At 47.2% G+C, this 21,437-nt stretch overlaps 1 protein-coding gene across 1 annotated transcript in view; it reads left to right on the top strand.

Annotated features, from left to right (window-relative positions):
• The window catches only part of LOC119972300 (collagen alpha-1(IX) chain), a 156,836-nt gene extending 136,176 nt beyond the window's left edge, over positions 1-20,660 (top strand). The window contains exons 31-37 of the mRNA XM_038808789.1: positions 2,425-2,469; positions 4,452-4,484; positions 5,582-5,728; positions 7,362-7,416; positions 11,683-11,865; positions 17,984-18,061; positions 20,008-20,660. Coding sequence (XP_038664717.1) covers positions 2,425-2,469; positions 4,452-4,484; positions 5,582-5,728; positions 7,362-7,416; positions 11,683-11,865; positions 17,984-18,061; positions 20,008-20,219 — 753 coding nt within the window. The 3' untranslated portion in view covers positions 20,220-20,660. The remainder of the gene's footprint in view (positions 1-2,424; positions 2,470-4,451; positions 4,485-5,581; positions 5,729-7,361; positions 7,417-11,682; positions 11,866-17,983; positions 18,062-20,007) is intronic.
• The last annotated feature ends 777 nt before the right edge of the window (positions 20,661-21,437 follow it).

Raw genomic sequence — 21,437 nt, 5'->3', positions numbered from 1 at the left:
TGTCATCTGCAAACTTACTGATCCTACCCCCTACATTGTAATCTATGTTGTTTATATAAATTACAAACAATACGGGAACCAGCACAGATCCCTGTGGTACATCACTGGACACTGGCTTCCAGTCACTAAAGCAGCCAATTGTCATCACCCTCTGTCTCCTACACTCATCCAATTTTGAATCCACCTCATCAAGTTGCCCTGTATTCCATGTGCATTTGCCTTCTTTATAAGTCTCCCATGTCGAATCTTGTCAAAGACTTTGCTGAAATCCATGTAAACTATATCAACTGCACTATGCATCTGGTCACATGCTCAAAAACTTCAATCAAACCTGTTAGGCATGACCTCCCTCTGACAAAGCCATGCTGACTATTCCTGATCAAACCTTGCCTCTCCAATTGGAGATAGATTCTCTCCTTCAGAATTTTCTCCAATAGTTTCCCTACCACTAATGTGAGACTTACTGGTCTGTAGTTCCCTGGCTTATGTTTACCTTTCTTAAATAGTGGGACCACATTAGCTGTTCTCCAGTCCTCTGGCAGCCCCCCCCCCCCCCCCCCCCCCCCCCATGGCCAGAGAGGAATACAACATTTGGGGCATATCTCCTGAAATCTCTCTCTTCACTTCCCACGTATCCTGGGACAAAATTAATTGGAACTGGAAATTTGTTGACTGTTAAGCTCGCCAATACCTCCAATTCTTTGTCACTCCCTATGACAATTTGCCACAGAACCTTCTCGTCTCTCTCCCCGAGTTCCATATCAACCTCCTCATTCTCCTGGGTGAAGACAGGTGTGAAATATTTATTCAGCACCCTGTCAAAGATATCTGGTTCCACCCACAGGTTTCCCCCTTGGTCCGTACTGGTTCTTTTCCTGGTTATTCTATTCCCACTGTTGTACTTATAGACTATCTCAGGTTTCCCCCTACTTTTACCAACCAGAGCTTTCTCATATTCTCCTAATTGCTTTTTTGTGCTCCATCCTGCACTAATGCCTCCATTGAATTGCTCCCTTTGTACTTGCTAAAAGCCTCTCTTTTCCTTCTCATCATATCCTGAATATCTCTGGTCATCAATGGTTCTCTGGACTTGTTACTCTTTCCTATTACCCTAGAGGAAAAATGTTGGACCTGTACCCTCCCCATTTCTTTTTTGAACGGTCCCCACTGCTTTCTGTAGATTTCCACACAAGTAACTCTTTCCAATCTACCTTGGCCAGATCCTGCCTTATTTTACTAAATCCGCTCTCCCCCAATCCCAACAGCACAAGTAAACGCGCCAGCAAGGATATTAGTCCAGCTTTGGTTCAGATGTAGATCGTCCCGCTTGTGCAGGTCCTACCTTCCTCAGAAATGGTCCCAGTGATCCAGCAATCTAAAACCCTCCCTCCTGCACCAACTCTTAAGCCACGCATTCTTCTGCGCTATTCTCCTGTTTCTGTATTTGCTAGCACGTGGTACTGTGAGTAATCCAAAGAAGTCCTGCATTTTAGTCTAACACCTAGGGGCTGTTTAGCACAGGGCTAAATTGCTGGCTTTGAAAGCAGACCAAGGCAGGCCAGCAGCACGGTTCAATTCCCGTACCAGCCTCCCCAAACAGGTGCCGGAATGTGGCGACTGGAGGCTTTCCACAGTAACGTCATTTGAAGCCTACTTGTGACAATAAGCAATTTTCATTTTTTCACTACCTCACTCCCTGAATTGTTGATGCAAGATCTCATCCCTGTTTCTAGCTATGCCATTAGTACCAAAGCACTGCCTTATCAATCTCTCCCTTCAGGATACACTGCAGCTCTTCAATGGCATCCCGGACCCTTGCACCAGGGAGGCAACACATCATCTTGGAGTCACATTGATGACCACTGTAGCGCCTATCTTTCGCCTGACTCTAGAATCCTCTATTACTATTGCTCTCCCCCCATACTCCCGCCCCTCTTGTACAGACAGGCTGCTTGAGGTGCCAGAAGCTTGGCTCAATGTGCACTCCCTGGTGGAATCGGCACCCTCATCAGCCTCCAAAATTGAATACTAATTTGGGAGCGGGTCTCCAGGGCACTCCTGAACTACCTGCCTGCTCCTCCTCAACTATCTAGTATTCACCCATTCCCTTCCTTCCTCAAGTCCCCTCAGCTGCAGTGTGACCACCACAATGCTCTCAGATGTGCAAATGCTCCACTGTATCTCCAGCCATTGTTCCAGCTCTGAAACCCAAACTTCCAGGGGCTGCAGCTACTGAGTTAATGCGCTGATTAGGCACCATGATAATGATCTAGATAAAACTCAGATGTAAATAAGAAATGATGGTTTATATTCTGAGATCATCTTCAAATATACCAATTCTTATTGACCTATGATTGCTGCTTCTTTGCAATGGCACTGTATCACGGCCCTGATAAACTCATGTACTGACTTTACTTTTAAAAGGGCAAATCAGGTGTGAATGGAGAGCCTGGAGAAAAGGGGGAGCAGGTAAGACATGAAATAAATTCAGGCTCTATGTAGTAAGACTTGTAAACATGGGCCTGCATTTTCAAGATAGTGGGTCCTCACTATCCAAACAAGTTTTTAAAAAATAAATTTCGAGTACCCAATTCATTTTTTCCAATTAAGGGGAAATTTAGTGTGGCCAATCCACCTACTCTGCACATCTTTGGGTTGTGGGGGAGAAACCCACGCAAACACGGGGAGAACGTGCAAACTCCACACGGACAGTGACCCAGAGCCGGGATAGAACCTGGGACCTCGGCGCCGTGAGGCAGCAGTGCTAACCCACTGTGCCACCGTTCTGCCCTACCATCCGAAGAGTTGGCGGGGAACATATCAGCAGCCCCGATGCCATATAATGCTCCAATGAGCATTGATTGGCATAACACCCTCAGTCCGGAGAAGGTCCTGCCTTGGAGAACTGCCAGCCTATCCAATTTGCCAGCAGCACTCCTGTCCAGGCACAGCGCTGTAGTGGCCAGAAGAGATACTGTAGGAAGCTGACTGACACTAAGTCCCAGGAACCAGAGGACACATAATTGGCAGGGGACAGTAGGGAATGGTTCGGGATATTGTGCGGGGGTGATCAAGGTCTCTGAGGACAGGCTGGGACAGGGCATAGAGGGAATAAAGCCTGAAGGTCACTGGGCCCAAGGGGAGGGTGGGCCCCAGTCACAAAGGTGGCACCACCAAACTCCCGTCCTGCCCGAGATCCAGCTATTTTCAACTATGTGCGTTTCCCCCTCTGAGATGTCATCCACCCGCCAACCTAAACATTGAGGCTGCGTGATAAGGGGACCTTAAGTGCTCATTTAAGGACCTTAATTGGGGCAAGGGCAGGCTGGGGGGGGGGGGGGGGGGGGGGGTCAGGAGCCTGGAGGGAATCCCCTCTTTGCAATTTCACACTCCCTCCGCCTGAGAACCCACCGGGGGGTGGAGAGTGTAAAATTCTGGCTATGAATCCTGACCCTTGTTAGAACCCACTGAGGGGTGGAGAGTGTAAAATTCTGGCTATGAATCCTGACCCTTGTTAGAACCCACTGAGGGGTGGAGAGTGTAAAATTCTGGCTATGAATCCTGACCCTTGTTGGAACCCACTGAGGGGTGGAGAGTGTAAAATTCTGGCTATGAATCCTGACCCTTGTTCTGCCTAGTAGCTGTGGGCACTTCCTGCAATATGAAATTCTCCAAACAAACTGCTCAAACAGAAATATTTGAACCAAGTAACCACAGGAGAACCGTTAGTCACCATTGAGTGTTTTGGGTGGAATTGCTACTCACTGATTTTATATTCTTAAAGACTGACATCCAACTGGCACAACGTTTATGTTTCCTGAGTGCCCATAATAATTTCTGAGATTCTGATGTTATTTGTGGGTTAATACAGCAGCAATTGCGATACATTCTCATTTTGGTTCTGAATTTAGAGTACCCAATTATTCTTTTTCCAATTAAGGGGCACTTTAGTTTGGCCAATCCACCTCACCTGCACATCTTTCGGCTGTGGGGGTGAAACCCACGCAGACACCGGGAGAATTAACAAACTCCACACGGACAGTGACCCAGTGCCAGGATTCGAACCCGGGTCCTCAGTGCCGTAGTCCCAGTGCTAACCACTGCGCCACGTGCCACCCTTTCACATTCTCATTTGACCAATTAAGAAGCAAGATCCTCTGTACATTTGTGTGTAGATATATATCTGTGAACATCCCCATGAGGTTGGGAATCAAGGTCAAGTGGTGACTCTAGGCCATTTCCAACTTAGCCACCTGGGTATAACCTGGGCATGCAGAGGTGGGATGAAAATAAAATGGGATTTCTATTGGGAGAGTGATCTTGACCTCTAGATTAGAGCCTCAATCAATAGAAGTTGAATATTACCCGCCATGTTTTGTTAAAGTGTATGCATTGTTCACTATTATAGGAATGTCCTATTTTGAAGCAAATGACCTGTTTTTCTTTTAAAGGGCATTCCTGGAGTTCAGGGCAAGAAAGGAGAGGTATGAACTGAATGAAATTGACCCTTTGTAAACATTAATCCCAATTTAATCAAGGCAAAGAATTCAAGGGATTTAAAAACAAATATTGATTCTACTTGTTACAAGGTTGCTACCAACAGTATTTTATTAATGACAATGTTAAGACCACACTTGTTAAAATCTGTCCCCTCCCAACTATTTCTTCCTGAAAGAAAAAGAGAAGGTGCAATGGAATGATAACGTACTGCCAATCTTGGGATTTATAAGCTTGTAGACCGGAGAAGAAAGTTGACACTGAGGCAGCAAAGTGTTCCTCGATGCATGAATTACAGAAGATGTTGAGCCAAACCTCGATTTCGGGGACCAGGGGAAAATGTTCAGCTTTGGATCAACCAGAAGAAGGAAGTTCAAATTGGAATAAAATTGAAAGCCCAGTGCAGCTGCAGTGGAGAAAAATCAAAGTTTCGGAAGCTGGAGATAAGGCAAAGGAACATCTTTGCAAGTGGCCCTTTTTCTTGGAAATAAAGAAGATATTTGCTACAAATTATGATCATCTGATGTAAAATGCAAGGTGGTGGAAATACTAAACAGGTCACTTTCCATCTATGAGTGGAAGGCAGGTTAATGGATTGAGTGCAGACCATTCAACAGAATGTGAATTTATTCATGGAAATGGACAACAGAAATAGGGAGGAAGAGAGAGAACATCTAAATAGTGTAACCCGATAAAAGAAATAAAGACCATCGGATTGTACAAAAATTATCCTCTTAACATTTTCCATGAATCTCATCCAGGAGTACGAGATTTATTCATAGAAAAGCCTGATTCCGATGCCAGAATGCACCCAAGTCTTGAAATTCATACAGAGCTGCAAGCAAGTACAAATGTGGGTCTATGAAATGAAACTAGAATATCTGACCTACAGTGTCAATCAGGAAGGTAATGATACAAATCAATCTGGAATTAAATTTAAGAGCTGCCAGTCCAATGCCCAAACATTACAATTGGCTGAATAAAATTTCAGTTTGTAAATGCATTTTTGTCAAAGGTGTTCTTACACATTAAAATAAAATGTTCATACTTGCCAGAGTCAAACCTTTGGAATTTACCTTTACAGTCTGGAGCTCCTGGCGAATCTGGTCTTGGTGGGCCACAAGGGCGTCCTGGGCAGCCTGGTTTTCAGGGGTCTTCAGGTGCAGTTGGTGCTCGAGGATTAGAAGGAGTACGAGGACCTCCAGGACTCCCTGGATCACCAGGTAAAGATGTAAGTATTTGAGGGCAAACTGGCCAAAAATGGACGGCCGCTCAGCTCATCGGGGTCCAGAGAATCGCCGGGGCTGGCCGCTGCCAACGGCCCCTGACCGACGTGGCGGGAATACCGCCCCAGTCCGAAAAACAGGGCCGGAGAATACGGCAGCCGGCGTCAGGGTGGGGGGCGGGATTCGCACCTTCCCCCAGGGATTGGGGTGTCGGAGAATCCCGCCCAATGTGTTTGATGTAGGTACACCCACAGTGCTGTTAGGTAGGGAGCTCCAGGGTTTTGACCTAGTGCCATTGAAGAAACAAAAGAAAATTTCCAAGTCAGGATGGTGTGTGACTTGGAGGGAACCTATAGGTGAGGTCTTCCCATGTGTATGCTGCTCCGATCCTTCTAGGCTTTCAAAATTACAGGTTTGCAACAGGCTGTTAAATGAGCCTTGGCAGTTTTCTTCGATGAATCTTGTCGATGGTACACACTGCTGCCCTGGTACACTGGTAGCAGAGGGAGTCGCAGAGGGAGTCAATATGTGCTCAGGTATATTTTTAGAACATTCTTTTATATAGGCACAATTCTACAAATACATTAAAAGTAAAGATTTAAGCATACATTCCATTAATTAACTGCAGAGATCTTGGTTTCTGGGTCGTCAAGGTCACCTGTAGAGAATGAGTTTTGAGCAGTTTTTGAAACATTATTGAGATGCATGACACTCAAACGTGTTCCTTTCATTTTGGGACAAAATTGCCAGCTGTTAAATATTTATGTCAAGTTGTTTGCGGGTAGCCAGAGCCTATTTGACTTTCTTTTTTTGTCTTCACTATCAGTCACACAAATATCTGGTGCCACAAAGAGCTGGACACAGTCTGAGACTTCTGGCAGGTCTCCTCCCAGTCTAAACAATGAACACCCTGAATTTAATACCCTCCTCCGAGGTGAATTTGGAGCTGGGGGGGTGGCAATTAATCAGATGGGAGGATGCCGGGTGGCGAACCTGCTGCCTTCCTGCCCAATTCAGTCTGGGACGGGTGGGCTCATGGACGACATTAATAGCCCAAAAGGGGGCTTCACCCCACCATTGCTGCAACGTAACTATCGGCCAGTGAGGCAGTCACCATGTAAGAAGCCTCAATCAGAGGCAAGAGGGTGAGAATCCTGTTGCCTGCACTAAATACCACCCTCTTGGTTCATCAACAGTTTTATGCCTGCATACTGAAGAGAAAACCCTATTCTGTAAATATATTGCCTGTTGTGTTGAGTAGGAAGCAATTTTATGTTGTGGATTTTTTTCTGCCAGGAGTTAGATTATGATCTCCAAGCGAAACATCCTTACATATATCCAATTGGTCTCGATTGGATTTCAAACTGAGCCTCAGAGAGGGAAGGAGATTGCGTTAACATGCTGTCTGCTTTGGATAAATTTAGCATTAAGTACTTTCTCATTGCTGTTGTGCATTAGAATTCATTTGCATTCACTGGACATTAACTTCCTAATGTGAGCCACTTATTTTGCCAACAAAATCTTTTTAAGGTTCACTCCAATAGTTCAATGCTGTAACTTTAAGAGCAAACAGTGACAAAATGCTTTTGCTTGACCTTCCACATAAGTTTTTGCTGCTAAACTGCATCTTCTTCACAGGGCAAAGAGGCAAGTGAGCATCGAATCAGGGAGGTGTGCATGAGCATGATTCAAGGTGAGGGACTGTTTCCAGCAGGTATTTTTATATCTTTGATGTTCAAGGGATCTGTCCCTCTACCGGTCTTGCGCTCCCTCTGTCCATTTTGGCCTTGGACGATATTCTGAGTAATGATTACTTTTGATAAATCTGCTATTTTAATAGAGGCAATTCTGTTCAAAGAGCAGAAGAATGAACAGAAAAATTTAATGTAAATTTGTGAGGCATGCAGATGCTCCATTGTAATGTCAACGCACCTGGGCACGATCTACTGGCCCCGTCCACCACCAGGATTGTCTGGTCCCACCGAAAATTAATGTTCCTCTGTCTGGCCCGCCGCATTCCCTGCGACAGATCCCACCATGGCAGGGTCAGAAAATCCCGGCCTCCTCCTTATCTTCCATTCCCCCTTTCCAATTTCTTGGTGAGATTGCGATGGACAGGAGCATAACATTGGATGGCATATCCTTGCCCCTTTGTTTTCTGTTGGTGGCCGTCAATGTTTGTACGAGAGAAATTGGGAACAATACCACTTCCTGCCCAATTCAGTCTGGGACGGGTGGGCTCATGGATGACATTAATAGCCCAAAAGGGGGCTTCACCCCACCATTGCTGCAACGTAACTATCGACGAGTGAGACAGTCACCATGTAAGAAGCCTCAATCAGGCGTCTAACAATCCTGAGGTCCAATAATCCAGAGAGGTAAATTCACATCATAGAAAGTACACGGCACAAAAATAGGCCACTTGTCCCATCGTGTCTGTCCCGGCATCAGAAATGGTGGCTATGCAACGACTGGATTGTTATAAACCCAGCTGGTTCACTGTTATCCTTTAGCAAAGGAAATCTACCTTCCTAACCTGATCTGACCTGTACTTGGCCATATCCACAGCAATGCAGTTGACTCTTAACTATCGTCTGAAATGACCTAGCAAGGCACTGACTTGTCAAGAAGATAATAATAATCGCTTATTGTCACAAGTAGGCTTCAATGAAGTTATTGTGAAAAGCCCCTAGTCGCCACATTCTGGCACCTTTTTGGGGAGGCCGGTAATTGAACTCACGCTGCTGGCATTGTTCTACATTAAAAGCCAGCTGTTTAGCTCACTGCGCTAAACCAGCCCCAATGATACATCACCAGCTTCTCAGAAACAATTAGGAATGGGTAATAAGTGCTGTCATTGCCAGTGACACCCCAAAGTTGTGAATAAAAACATCCATGTTCCAACCCTTCCCAGAATAAATAAATAATTTGCTCGCATCTTGTTTTCAACCATTTGTGAATTTACCTAAATTTGAGTATGACCTCGAATATTTTTAGCCAGGGGTACGATACAGTTGGTATGATAGGAACAGGAGTAGTTTATTCAGTTGCTGAGACCTGTTCTACTGCACAATCAGACTGTGATTGAATGTTTCTGTGCTGGGAAAGGTGAAAAAAAATCAATAAATATTTCTGCTCCGAATCATTTGGAGTCTCCATTACTGAAAAGAGCTTGGGCATGGATGTCACTTCAGCAGCATCAGGATGGGTTACATTGCCCCCTTTCCTCCTCATGTTGAGCAGCGTCACGTGCAGGCTCACCTCACCGGTAACTCGGGTGAAGTATCAGAATGCCGCTGACACTTTGGCGCTCTTGCCTACCAGGGAGAGGTGACAGTGGGAGGAGGGTCATCACCTCCAGAGTCCAAGCTAATCACCAACACAGAACCTCCCATATCCCATCAGTTGCTCATGGAGGGACCTCTCTCCCAACTGGACAAAAAAGTCCCTGCTGGGAGACATTCCCAGGCGTCACAATTGAAACCTCTCCTCACCATCGCCTGCCTGGCTGGCCCCAGCAATTAGTAACCCCACCTCAATTGGTGGTAGTGCTGGGACTGAAGACCAGCCACCCTTTGGCTTAGTCAACAGCTCTTGGGAGGTGGGACATCCTGCCTTAGAGGGATGGAAGCCACATCAACAGGCAATTAGCTGTCTGAGGACTGCAAATTCTGGCCTCGACTTTGAAGGTCGGCCGAGATGGGGTAGCCCCTGAGGCTCTCCACCTCTAATTCTGGACGGTGTCTGCGTTGGGCTGGCTTTTCCAGGACTCAGAAAACTGGCAGCTAATGGTAACTGCAGATCCAGATGGTATCTTCTTTACCAATAACTTAAAACGGAAAATGCTGGAAATGTTCAGCAAGTCAGGCAGCACGTGTGGAGAGAAAAACAGAGTTAAAGGCCTAAATTCTCATGGAATGACCCAGGTACCCTTTACAAATAGCAGGCAGATTCCAATTCCAGGATCCCCAACTTTTGAAGGGTGTTGGCTGGTTCCTGTCAGAAGCATGCATCTGGCATTCTAGATCTCACCGGCTCCATTTGCAGAGATAGGTATCCCCTACTTCTCCGCAATTTTCATCGTCAAGCAACGTTTTTAAAGACTTGTGGTTCACAGCCCCTGAGAGAAGTTGTGGAACCTAATCTGCATGAGGGGACCTTTTAAAAAGTAAGTTCTGAGGATCCTCCTGATGCCTATTGTGACAAACTCTACCCTTCCACCCATCCCCTGTGGCTGCTCATGCCCCCCCCCCCATGCCATGCTGTGGCACTTCCATGCCCATTGATACACTGTTGAGAAACAATGAACCCTGTCGTCACAATAAGATGTGTAAAAAAAAGCTTCAAACTGCAATTAATTCATAACTTTCTCCTATGTTGGAAAAAGTAATTTCATTATAAGCTGATAAAAATCTAGACCCTTTGGGTATCAGTAACAAAAACCGCAAACCTTTGGAACCACTGAATGTTGTATATAACACATTGTGAAATCAACGGCAAAGATCAGAGAGACTGAGCTGTCAATCAAACAATGTTTTCTCTGGGGTGCAGCTGTTTGACCAAGCGTGATGGATGTCTGGGCTATGAGCCAGGCCTCATTATGGACATTTGGATTAGAGCCCAGGCATTCATCTGACTAGTATAACATGCGCGCCCCACAGAAAACAGTACTTGGCTCACAATTCAGCCCTCTGATGGGGGAGGCGGTGGTATAGTAGTGATGGGAGGCTCAGGCTGGGGACACAGGTTGGAATCCCACCATGGCAACTGGTGGAATTTTAATTCAGTTAATAAATCTGGAATTAAAAGCTGGACTCCGTAATGGCGGCCATGAAATAACGTGGTTGACAGTAATGTCCCCTGAAATGGCCGAACAAACCATGCAGTTGTATCAGACCACTATGAAGTGTAAGAAAGGTATTGAAGTTGGGCAGATCACCCGGCAGCAGCCGAGGCATTGCAAACGACAATGGCAAATCCCGCCCTGTTGACCGTACAGAGTCCTTACTGTGCCAAATTTGAGAGAGCTCTCGAACAGACTAGTCAAACAACAGCTTTATATATTCATACCGTACAGATAATGTCCCAGGCACCACCATCGCCATTTCTGGGTCTGTCTTGGTCCACTGGCAAGGATGAAGGAGTCAAACTCACACGGGAAATGCAGAGCATTAGTGGAATTGGGGTGAAAAAACCTGGGCCGGGATTCTCCCCGACCCGGCGGGGCGAGGGTCCCGGCGGGACGGAGTGGCGTGAACCACTCCGGCGTCGTGCCTCCCCAAAGGTGCGTAATTCTCCACACCTTTAGGGGCTAGGCCCGCGCCGGAGTGGCTCCCGCTCCGCCGGCAGGCACGAACGGCCCTTGGCGCCCCGCCAGCCGGGGCCGAAAGGCCTTTGCCAGCTGGCGGAAGTCCACGCATGCGCCTGTGCGTCAGCGGCTGCTGACGTCATACCGGCGCATGCGCAGGGGAGGGGTCTCTTCTGCCCCCGCCATGGTGAAGGCCAGGGCGGGGCGGAAGTAAAATGGTGCCCCACGGCACAGGCCCACCGGCCGATCGGTGGGCCTCGATCGCCGGCCTGGTCACTGTGGGGGCACCGCCCAGGACCCTGGCGCCCGCCCGCGTCGCCAATCCCGCCGGCACCAGACGTGCTTTGATTCCCGCTGGCGGGAAAAATCTGTCAGCGGCGGGAATTCGGCCCATCGTGGGCTGGAGAATCGCCACGGGGGGCCTGCCGACCGGCGCGGCGCGATTCCCGCCCCCGCCGATTCCCGGGTGACGGAGAATTCGGGCCACGGCAGGGGCGGGATTGACGCCGGCCCCAGGCGATTCTCCGACCCGCCGGGGGGACGGAGAATTCCGCCCCTAGTGTGTGATGAGAATGGTTGAAAGAACATTAGAGCTTACATATTAATGTTTAATTTGTGAGGCCAAAGTTTCATTTGTTCTTTTCTTTTCAGAGCAAATCTCTCAGCTCTCTGCCAGCCTAAGGCGACCATTAGGGTTTGGGAAACCAGGCCGGCCTGGACCACCTGGGCCACTCGGACCAACTGGCCCTCCAGGATCTACAGGACACCCAGGTGCAATAGGCCCACAAGGTGTCAAAGGTCACCAAGGTTACCCTGGTGAACCAGGACCCAAAGGTAAGAATATCGTTTCAACCCATTGTCGTTCATGAAACCTTCAAATGACATATTTAGCACAGAGGTAAAACCAATAATTGGTTGAAAGGATGCCATGGTAACATACTGATTTCAGCTGTGATGTGTCGGAGAGGTACAGGTTTGCTGCTTCCCCTCTTAAGTGTTGCCCTGGCTCACTTTTGTACAAACAATCAGCTTTTAAAATAGCACAGGCTAACAACTGGAAGCCCTCACTTAATTCTTGCCAAGCCCCGCCCTGAGTGTAAAAGAATATCGTGTACCAAAAATAAGATCAAAACGATAAGAAAAACAAATTTATTGATGGCGATGTGAAAGGCAGAAAACAAAGTTAATTTTGAATTCCACCCTGGAGCAACTGTGCAAACAGGTAAATATAAGCAAAATGCTGTGGATGCTGGAAATTTGAAATTAAAATGCTGGAAAACGCAGCAGGTCTGGCAGCATCTGGGGAGAAAGAAACAGAGGTAATGGACCGTTACTTCCTGGTTCCCCAGTGTTGCATTTCAGGGGTACCCCAATGTTGCGCTAGGGAATCCCTCCAGGAAGTTCCCTTATAAGGGTTTACCCGGAAATTATCCAGAAGCACTAACTTCCTCTGGACAATTACGCTGGGCTGGGAACCATCCGACAGGTTTTAAATTGCCAACTTCAGAAGGTTCTGCCAGTTTTATCTTGATTGTTACTCTGAGTTAGAGGGGGGAAATAAAACCTTCTAAATCCAAAATAACAATTTCAAAAACCCAAAGCGCCACCCCCCCCCTCCCCCCCACATACACTACCCCCCAGCACTTCCCCCACAGCAGCCCTACCCCAGATCCGATCCACCCCACCACATTATGACCTGACCCAAAACACCCCCCAGGCCCCTTCTCAAGCTGTTCTGACCCCCCCACCGCCCCCCCCTCACACCACCTTGCTCTGAACTGGCACCGTCCACCCAAACCCCCCAGCCCAACCTTGCCCGACCACCCCCACTCCCAACCTGACCCCCTCACCTGCCCTATCCGATCTTTACACCCTTCCGACTTGACCTGACTCCCCCCCCACGCCCATCTAATCTACCCGAACGTACGTCCCAATGCGCCCCCCGCCCCTTCACCTCTGGTCTCTCTAATTGTTTAAGCCACTTACCTTCTCCCTTTAAATTGACCCCAGCTGATGCTGTAAAAGGGGGAAGGGGGACGTTTCTTTCTTTTCTGCACCCCTGTTACTTCTCGCTGATGCAGCCCAAGACGCGCTTCGCTGCTCCTGTCTCACCCAGCCTGAGTGAGGGACTTTGGTCGAGACAGGGTCTTTGGAGTTTCAGCATGGATCAGTTCATCCAAAGTGTCAATCCGCTGGAGATTGCCACTCTGAGGAAGGTACAGCGTTCCAAGTCCTTGGGCGAATTCTCCGGCTGTTCGCAGGCAGTGGACCCCCGCCCATAGGTTTCCCAGCAGCGTGGGGTGACTTCAATGGGAATTCCCATCGACAGCGGGTGGGAGGCCAGGAAATCCCGCCCCATATGACTTTTCTCTGGAGCTATAAACAGGCAACATCCACCTCTATACTTTCCTCACTAACTGTGGTAAGTATAAATGTGTGGCAGTGGAAAATGCCAGACAATGTACTAACCTAAAATAAAAACAGAAAATGCTGGATAAACTCAGCAGGTCTGGCAGCAGCTGTGGAGAGAGAAACACAGGTCACGATTTAACTAAATGGGGACAAAGTCTCATAATGAGCTCGTTTAGCCAAAAACTCAAATGCGACTTGAATTTCTAAGGGGCCTCAATGGGGAACGCACGGCCAAGGCCGCACATAGACCCATTTTGTACACTGAGGAGCTTGACCTGCTGGAATGCCTCAGTGTAGCAAGAGATCAGTCTCCGAGGCCCCAGAAGCAACCCCCGCTACCCCCCCCCCCCCCCCCCCCCCCGGGTCCCAGCGCACTATGGGAGGGGGGGGCCCTCCCATAATAGGTCCCCCCTCCCCCTAACACGTGCGCAGAGCACCTCCAGCCAGAGCACACCTGTGCAGAAATGCAAGCTTGGCACCTTGGCCATGCCATCCTGGCACCCTGGCACTGCCCTTGCAGTGCCACCTGGACACCTTGGCAATGCCAGGCTGGCACGGGGAGTAGGGTCTCCCGGCTTCTATCGACCACGCTGCCCTACGGCGAGCTGCTTTTCGGGTGCAGTGTGACCATTAGGGGTTTACAGATGAAAGGCAAAGGCAGTTATATAACAGGCACAGATTACTATACAACAGATCTTTACTCTTCAGCTCCCTGGCTCACACTGCCGGCTTCTTGCTCCCAGGGCCCCGCACAAATTCCCCATTGGCTGGGGTTTGCATGCTCCCGTCTGATTGGCCCTGAGGCAATCACATGGTCAGTGGATCTTGACCCCTTAAAGGGGCCAAACTACCATATCCTTCCCTCCTTAATATAGTACCACAAATATTATGTACAAAGGTACAATTATTAACCAGGACAACTGAGGAAAGAGAATCCCTCAAAATGTAATTCGGTCCAGAGGCCTCTGGGTCCTCCTGTATCGAGGTAGCCCAGCCTCAGACACAGCCTTCTTTTAGGTGATCAAGTGGTCCACTGTCAACGCACCTCAGGCAGGATCATTTAACAATAGGCGAACTGGCCTCACCGACTTGGCAGATGCAGCTGGTTGAATAGAAGCGGGAGCCCCTGGCTCCCCTTGTCTGGACCAAGTTACAGGAATATTGACGGTGCTTGCAGGACTCATCAACTCTACTTTGGGGGGGGGGGGGGGGGGGTCACCACTCTTCGACTCCTCAGGTGGTTGGTGTGCTTTTGATGGTCTTCCCCTTAACATCGACTACATAAGACATTGGCCCCGACTGAGCGACAACCCATCTTTCTTACCAAGGTGTACTGGCTGCAAAATTACAGACCAAAACCGGGTCTCCCACCTGGCATGACCTGTCACTTCTCTGCTCTGACCGCTGACTATTCTGATGTGCCTCCACTTTTAATGTGGAAATACAAGGTCCAGTCAGGTTCTCAACCGACAACCCATGAGCAGCTCAGCTGGCGTGACCCACATGGTTGAATGAGGGGTTGAGTTGCATAACAACAAAAATTAGCCAACTTCTGGTTAAGTGGTTTATCTGACTTTTTCATGGCGTTCTTGAAGGTTTAAATGGCCCACTCAGCCAGACCGTTCAATTCTGCGTTATAGGAAGCTACTACCCTTGTGTGTCATATGCCATCTTCTCTCACAAAACACTGGACATCATTGCCGGTGATGGGGGTGCCATTTTCCAAAGACATTGCGTTAGGAAGCCCATAAATGATGAATGCAAGGCGTCTACTGTGGTCACCAAAATAGTAGCCCCCATCTCCTGGACTAATAGCTACTTTGAGTGCAAATCTCCCAGCACCAAAAATATCTTGCCCGGATACAAACCCTATAATCTACATGAATCTTGGTCCACGGGCAACCTAGCGATTCCCATGGGTGAAGGGTGGCGGAAGGTGGCAATGATTGCTGCAATTGGCAAGGATGGCACTTTTGTATTAGTTCTTCAATGTCTTTTTGTCTATGCCTGGCCAACAGACCTGACTACACGCCAACATCTCCATCTTTGCCCTGGTGGACATTGCGTAACTCTTGAAAGAGTAAATACACCAGTGCAATTTATTCACCCTGAATATAACCACTGAACCCTTCTTCTCAATCTGAGCGTAATTTTGTTCTGCTTCAGAAAGGGTCCTGAGGCAAAGGTGAAAGAGCTTTCCCAGCTATCTCCCATTTTCAGGGGTAAAACAGCCCCAACACCTTAAGGGGACATGTCAGCATGATTGGTTTTCCCAGATCAAAAAGATTTGAAGACTGTAATGCTTGCTTCACGACTCAAGAATCCTTCCATTGCCGCCACTGATTTTTCCTGAAGTGCTGGTGTAATGTTGCCAATGTTGTGGTTAGATACAAAATGAACCTTCCTTAGTAATTGACCATACCAAGGAAGAACTTAAGCTTGCTGATATTTTTGTATGTTGAATGCTTAAAGTACTCTTCAAAATTAAAGACTGTTCCTGTACGTAACTATTGGAAGGTCGGCTCACCTACTACGGTCACCGAAGCCCCAGTGTCAACTGTCATTTGAAGGGGTATGCCATTTACCCTTAAACAATTTCAATCGGGGCCTCTTTATTCAATTGAACTGCATTCAACTGATGCAGCATACTCTCTTCTCCAGAACCCTCCTCCATTTTAGTCAGTGGTGCTGTGGACTGAGGAGAAGGAGCATTTGGAGGAAGGTTAAGGTGCCCTGTCCCCTGTTCCATAGCTCACTTAAGGTTAGATAGAGTGCATCTAGTGTGAGCATTTCCGGCAGAAATTGGGAATTCTCTTGGACCAGGATCTTCATGGTGCCCACCACCCTCCCCATGGAGACATCAGTGTGCGCGCATGTTGAAACCAGACAGAATTCCTCCACCTCAGGGCCTCCGACACCTCTGGTAGATGTTCCCACCTCTTGCAGCTTCCTCAGCATCTCCAGCCTTTTAACTACAGCGCTCGGATATGATGGGGTGTGGGGTTGGAGTGTGTTATCCAGCCTGCCACACCACAGAAAACATCAGGAAACTCCAAACTACATAATTAATGTAGGCCAATGTGATGCAAATTCCCTCTAGCCTCCACAGTGGGAACACCCCTGCTTCCCGCCCCCGCCACAGGACTTTGTCTCAGAATGGTTCAGGCTTCGACTCTGTCTGAGCACCTAGGTGGGTCTCTTTTCCATAGAAGCCAGGCAGCGACACCTGTATCCTTACATTGCTGTGGATGTGGAGTCACATGCAGGCCAGACCAGGTAAAGATGGCCGATTTCCTTCCCTAAAGGACATCAGTGAAGAACCATGGCTGGGATCCTCCGTGCTGAAATTGCGCTCAGCGTGGGGCGGAGAATGGGGCCTCAGTCTACGATTGGGTCCGACACCGGACGCGTTCTCTGGCGACTGGAGAATCACCGCCTGCCGCGTGCGCATGGTTGATGCGGCGCCTGTCGAAGGCTGTTTAAAGAGGCCTCCGCACCAATTCTCTGCGGTCGACCGACCGATTTCCTGCCAGCGTGGTTCTAACATGGTTCCACGTGGCAGGAGCTCGGTCTCGCGGCCGCGGTGGCCATCCTGGTGGGGGGTGCGGGGAGATCAGACTCCACAATGGTCAGGCCCGCGATCGGGCGGGCGTACACGATCTGGAGGGGGGGCTATCTTCTTGGGCGTCGGGCCGCTGTGTGGCTCTGCCATGTTGCGCGGAAGCGGCTGCCGCACGCATGCACGGACCTGCGGCTGGCGGTGCGTGGAACACTCCAGCACCGCGCTGGCCCTCTGTGGGCTTCAGAATCGCTGGGCCAAGAGGCCCATTGACACCGGCGTGAAACACTTAGCCGAGTTTTTGCAGAAGCCTGGCCCTGGTTTATTCAACAATTGACAATGGTTTCATGGTCTTCATTAGATTTTTAATTTTGTTTCATAAAAATCAATCATCCCCTTAACAGACCTTGCAACCCCTCAGATCTGGAGTGCGCGCTACCGTGCTCAATATCCATGCTAAACAATAATTTTATTGAAATCAAATTTTGCCATCTGCCGTGGTGGGATTCGAAATGGGGTCCCCAGAGCATTTTCCTGGATCTCTAGATTACTGGTCCAATGACAATACCTTTCACTGCCTCCCCGACCAAGTACACCTCCACTGATGTTTTGTCAGGTCCTAGTTGGAGGCTTGTCTGCCAGAGTTACCAACCCTCATGAAATTAATGACCTTCTAGGAATGAGAAGTGGCCCAGATGCTAATAGGCCATCATGAAATAACTGGCTTAATATCTGTACTTAGTGTATCTAAGGTCTTGGTCGTTCTGGCAGAGCCCACTGGACAAGTGGGTTATGGTTGCAGATTTTTGAGGTCAGTTTCTGAAAAAGGTGGGTTGATGCACCAAGAAATATCTTCTTATTTCATTTTGTAAGTGTTTTTTAATGAGTTTCAGTCACCACCTCTGAAATAATTTCTAGTTGTTTTCATAACTGATATTTGCTACCAGAACTGAGCTTGAACACTGACCTTTTGCATGACAGGTGTACCAGGTGAAAAGGGTGAGAAAGGAGAAGAAGGAATGGGACACCGTGGATCACCAGGACCTCAAGGATTGCCTGGTAAACACCTAATACAGAAAGCCTTAATGTTGCAAATTCTCATATTACAATCCTTTCAATCTCATGAAAAATAGTCCACGCTAAGACTCAGGGAGAGGTCATATCTCATCAAGTACCCTTGTACTGTAGTCAATTGGTCAGAGATCTCTAATCTCATCAGATAAACTGTGGTCATTGGCTGCATATGAGTCAATGTTTCGAAGACAAAGCTGAGGCGATTACCCGGATTTATACACAATGTGAGAAAACATTGATAAACACAACTCAAAAAATTCAATTAGGTTGAATTTGCAGATTTAGTTGAGGAGGACATAAGGGTGGCTGAACATTTGTTGTGTGTCTATTTAAAAATTCCCCATAATTTGAAAAAATATATTATTCTTGTCACATTTTGGATGATTATGTGACATTTTTGTCGTTTCAGAAAAATCAATCATCCCCCTTAACAGACCTTCCAACCCCTTTGATCTGGAGTGCGCGCTTCCCTGCTCAATATCCATGTTAAACAATAATGTAACCCTGGGATAAAATGCAAGAACAATAGCCAATGGAATTAATTGTTGGCTATTGGTTTTCTTTGAGAAGGATTCAGTGTGGTACCTGATTATTCTTGTGGGAGAATCTAGAATGAGGAGTCACTGATTAAAACTAAGGGGTTGGCCATTTAAGACAGAGATGAGAACATTTTTTTCCCCTCTGAGGGTAGTGAGGCTTTGGAACACTCTTCCTCAAAAGGTGGTGGAAGCAGAGCCTTTGAATGTTTTTATGGCAGTGCTAGATAGATTCTTGATTTGCAAAGAGGTGAAAGGTTATCGCGGGTTGAAGGAATGTGGGGTTGCGGTTACAATCATATCAGCTGTGATCTTATTGAATAGCGGAGCAGGTTCAAGGGGCCGAGTGACCTACTTCTGCTCCTAATTTGTATGTTCCTATCGAGATGCTCATTCTTGCAATTCAAACATATAACGGACATAACACTCATAAAGTTTCATGTGTATTGCTGAAACAAGTGACAGGTTGAAGTTTTTCATCTTGCACTCGGGACACCTTACGAGAATACCAATCTAAGGGGAAAATTGTACTGCATGGGAAGAGATTGCTAATTGGTTGGCAAGTGGACTCTGATTGGTAGCGGTGTTGCCATGGAGAATACATCAGTTGATGGTGATTGACAGTTAATTGCCAAGCATTGTTTAAAATTTTAAACAGGCAGCTTGATCCTGACAGGTCAGGGCATTATACTCAGGAATTTGTCAGCGAATGGCTGTTGCTTACTTTGTTTTGTTGAAACAGGCACAATATGTGCACATGTTCATTTTGTCACACATCCTCACACATGGTCACACATCCTCTCACACTTCCTTGTAGGCTCGATTCCCGGCTGGGTCACTGTCTGTGTGGAGTCTGCACGTCCTCCCCCTGTGTGCGTGGGTTTCCTCCGGGTGCTCCGGTTTCCTCCCACAGTCCAAAGATGTGCGGGTTAGGTGGATTGGCCATGCTAAATTGCCCGTAGTGTCCTAAAAGTAAGGTTAAAGGGGGGTTGTTGGGTTACGGATATAGGGTGGATACGTGGGTTTGAGTAGGGTGATCATGGCTCGGCACAACATTGAGGGCCGAAGGGCCTGTTCTGTGCTGTACTGTTCTATGTTCTATGGTACAGATACAGGCATTTGGCCTAATCAGACCACATGGGCTGAAATTTATGCTCCTCCTGTAATTTCTACCATTATAACCATCTATATCATCCTTCCTTGTAGGCTTGTCTGTATATACCTTTTGCTTCACACCCTCCCTGTGGTAGTGAGATCCACAAAGATTGCACAATTTGACAAAACAGTACTAGTTTGGATTCCAATTCTATCTCTATTCCCATTCAAGAAATGTGGAAACTAAAACCAAGTACCAGCAGTTCTCTGCGTCTCACTGCATTTTCTCTTTGGTTATAGGTGTTGCTGGCTTGCCTGGAATTGGTAAAGATGGGCGAGATGGGTCTCGTGGCGAACCTGGCCTGCCCGGTGAACAAGGATCTTCAGGCCAACCTGGACTCAGAGGCTTTCCTGGTATCTGTGATGCATCTGCCTGCATGGGTCCACCTCACCTCTTCATGGGGATGGGAGGTGGCAAGAAATCCATGAATATAAAAGGACCATCAAAATAACAGAAAACAAATGAAAAAATTACAACTAGTTACCTATTGGTCTACAGCTCTGATTACGTCAAGGGTTCAGTTTGACTCTCAAGCGGTTTAAGTATTTCTTCACCTTGATTCCCAGGATCTTAAACCATATGGTACCATCAGCTCATGAGCTTTGCTGGAGTTAAGAACTGCCTATCTGAACCTTGTGCATTTGGATTCCTGATCCCGAAAGAAAGCTTGGAGGTTTTAAATCATCATACAGGACATAAGAACTTTAGGATAGTGCATCCACCAAATAAAATGTACTTTAAATAGTTGTTTGGTAGTACAGAACTTGAATGTTGCTTAAAAAATTCACAAGTCAAAGCTTTTTGTTTTGTATTCATCAGGTATTTGCAAGAATACCAAATGTAGGGGGCAGCACGGTTGCGCAGTGGGTTAGCCCTGTTGCCTCAAGGCACCGAGGTCCCAGGTTCGATCCCGGCTCTGGGTCACTGTCCGTGTGGAGTTTGCACATTATCCCATGTTTGCGTGGGTTTCGCCCCCACAACCCAAAGATGTGCAAGGTAGGTGGATTGAACATGTTAAATTGCCCCTTAATTGGAACAAAATAAATTGGGTACACTAAATTTATTTTTTAAAATACCAAATGTGAAGGGAACAGTTCATACTTCATCAGGAGAGTGCTGATTAGTTGGCAAGCGGACTCTGATTGTTAGAGGCGTTGCCATAGAGAATGCACCAGTTGACTAATGACCGTCAGTTAACGACCGAGCTTTGTTTAAATTCAATCCTGTCCTGATAAGCAGAGGGTGAAAAGCTTTGCAATGTGCCCTTTTTCAGTGATACTTCAATAATGTACTTTGTCGACAAACAGATCTGCATTTCAAGATGTTGAAAGTGGTTGTTCTTAACCAAGTGGTGTTTCTGCATCATTCTTTTTCACTATTAAACACTGTTGAACTCTCTCTGCTGAAATGTCTTTTTGATGAATACCAAATAAATATACGTTTTTCTCCATAATTAATGACCTGACATTTTCAGGAGTGTCTCACACTTATTGTGAGAAACAATGCAGGCAGTGGTATTGGTCAGATGGAACATAGTGATTTTTTTTCCTGTACATGTTATTCCCTTGGCAGACAAAAATTAAGGAAAAACAGGCAATCTCCTCTACTTTGTTCAATAGAAATTCATCTTCCAGCGTATTATTAAATTTTCTGATTATCTCTGCACAGA

This window comes from Scyliorhinus canicula, chromosome 10 (genome assembly GCF_902713615.1).
Source record: "Scyliorhinus canicula chromosome 10, sScyCan1.1, whole genome shotgun sequence".
Lineage (NCBI taxonomy): Eukaryota > Metazoa > Chordata > Chondrichthyes > Carcharhiniformes > Scyliorhinidae > Scyliorhinus > Scyliorhinus canicula.
This window is presented reverse-complemented; position numbering and strand designations above follow the sequence as displayed.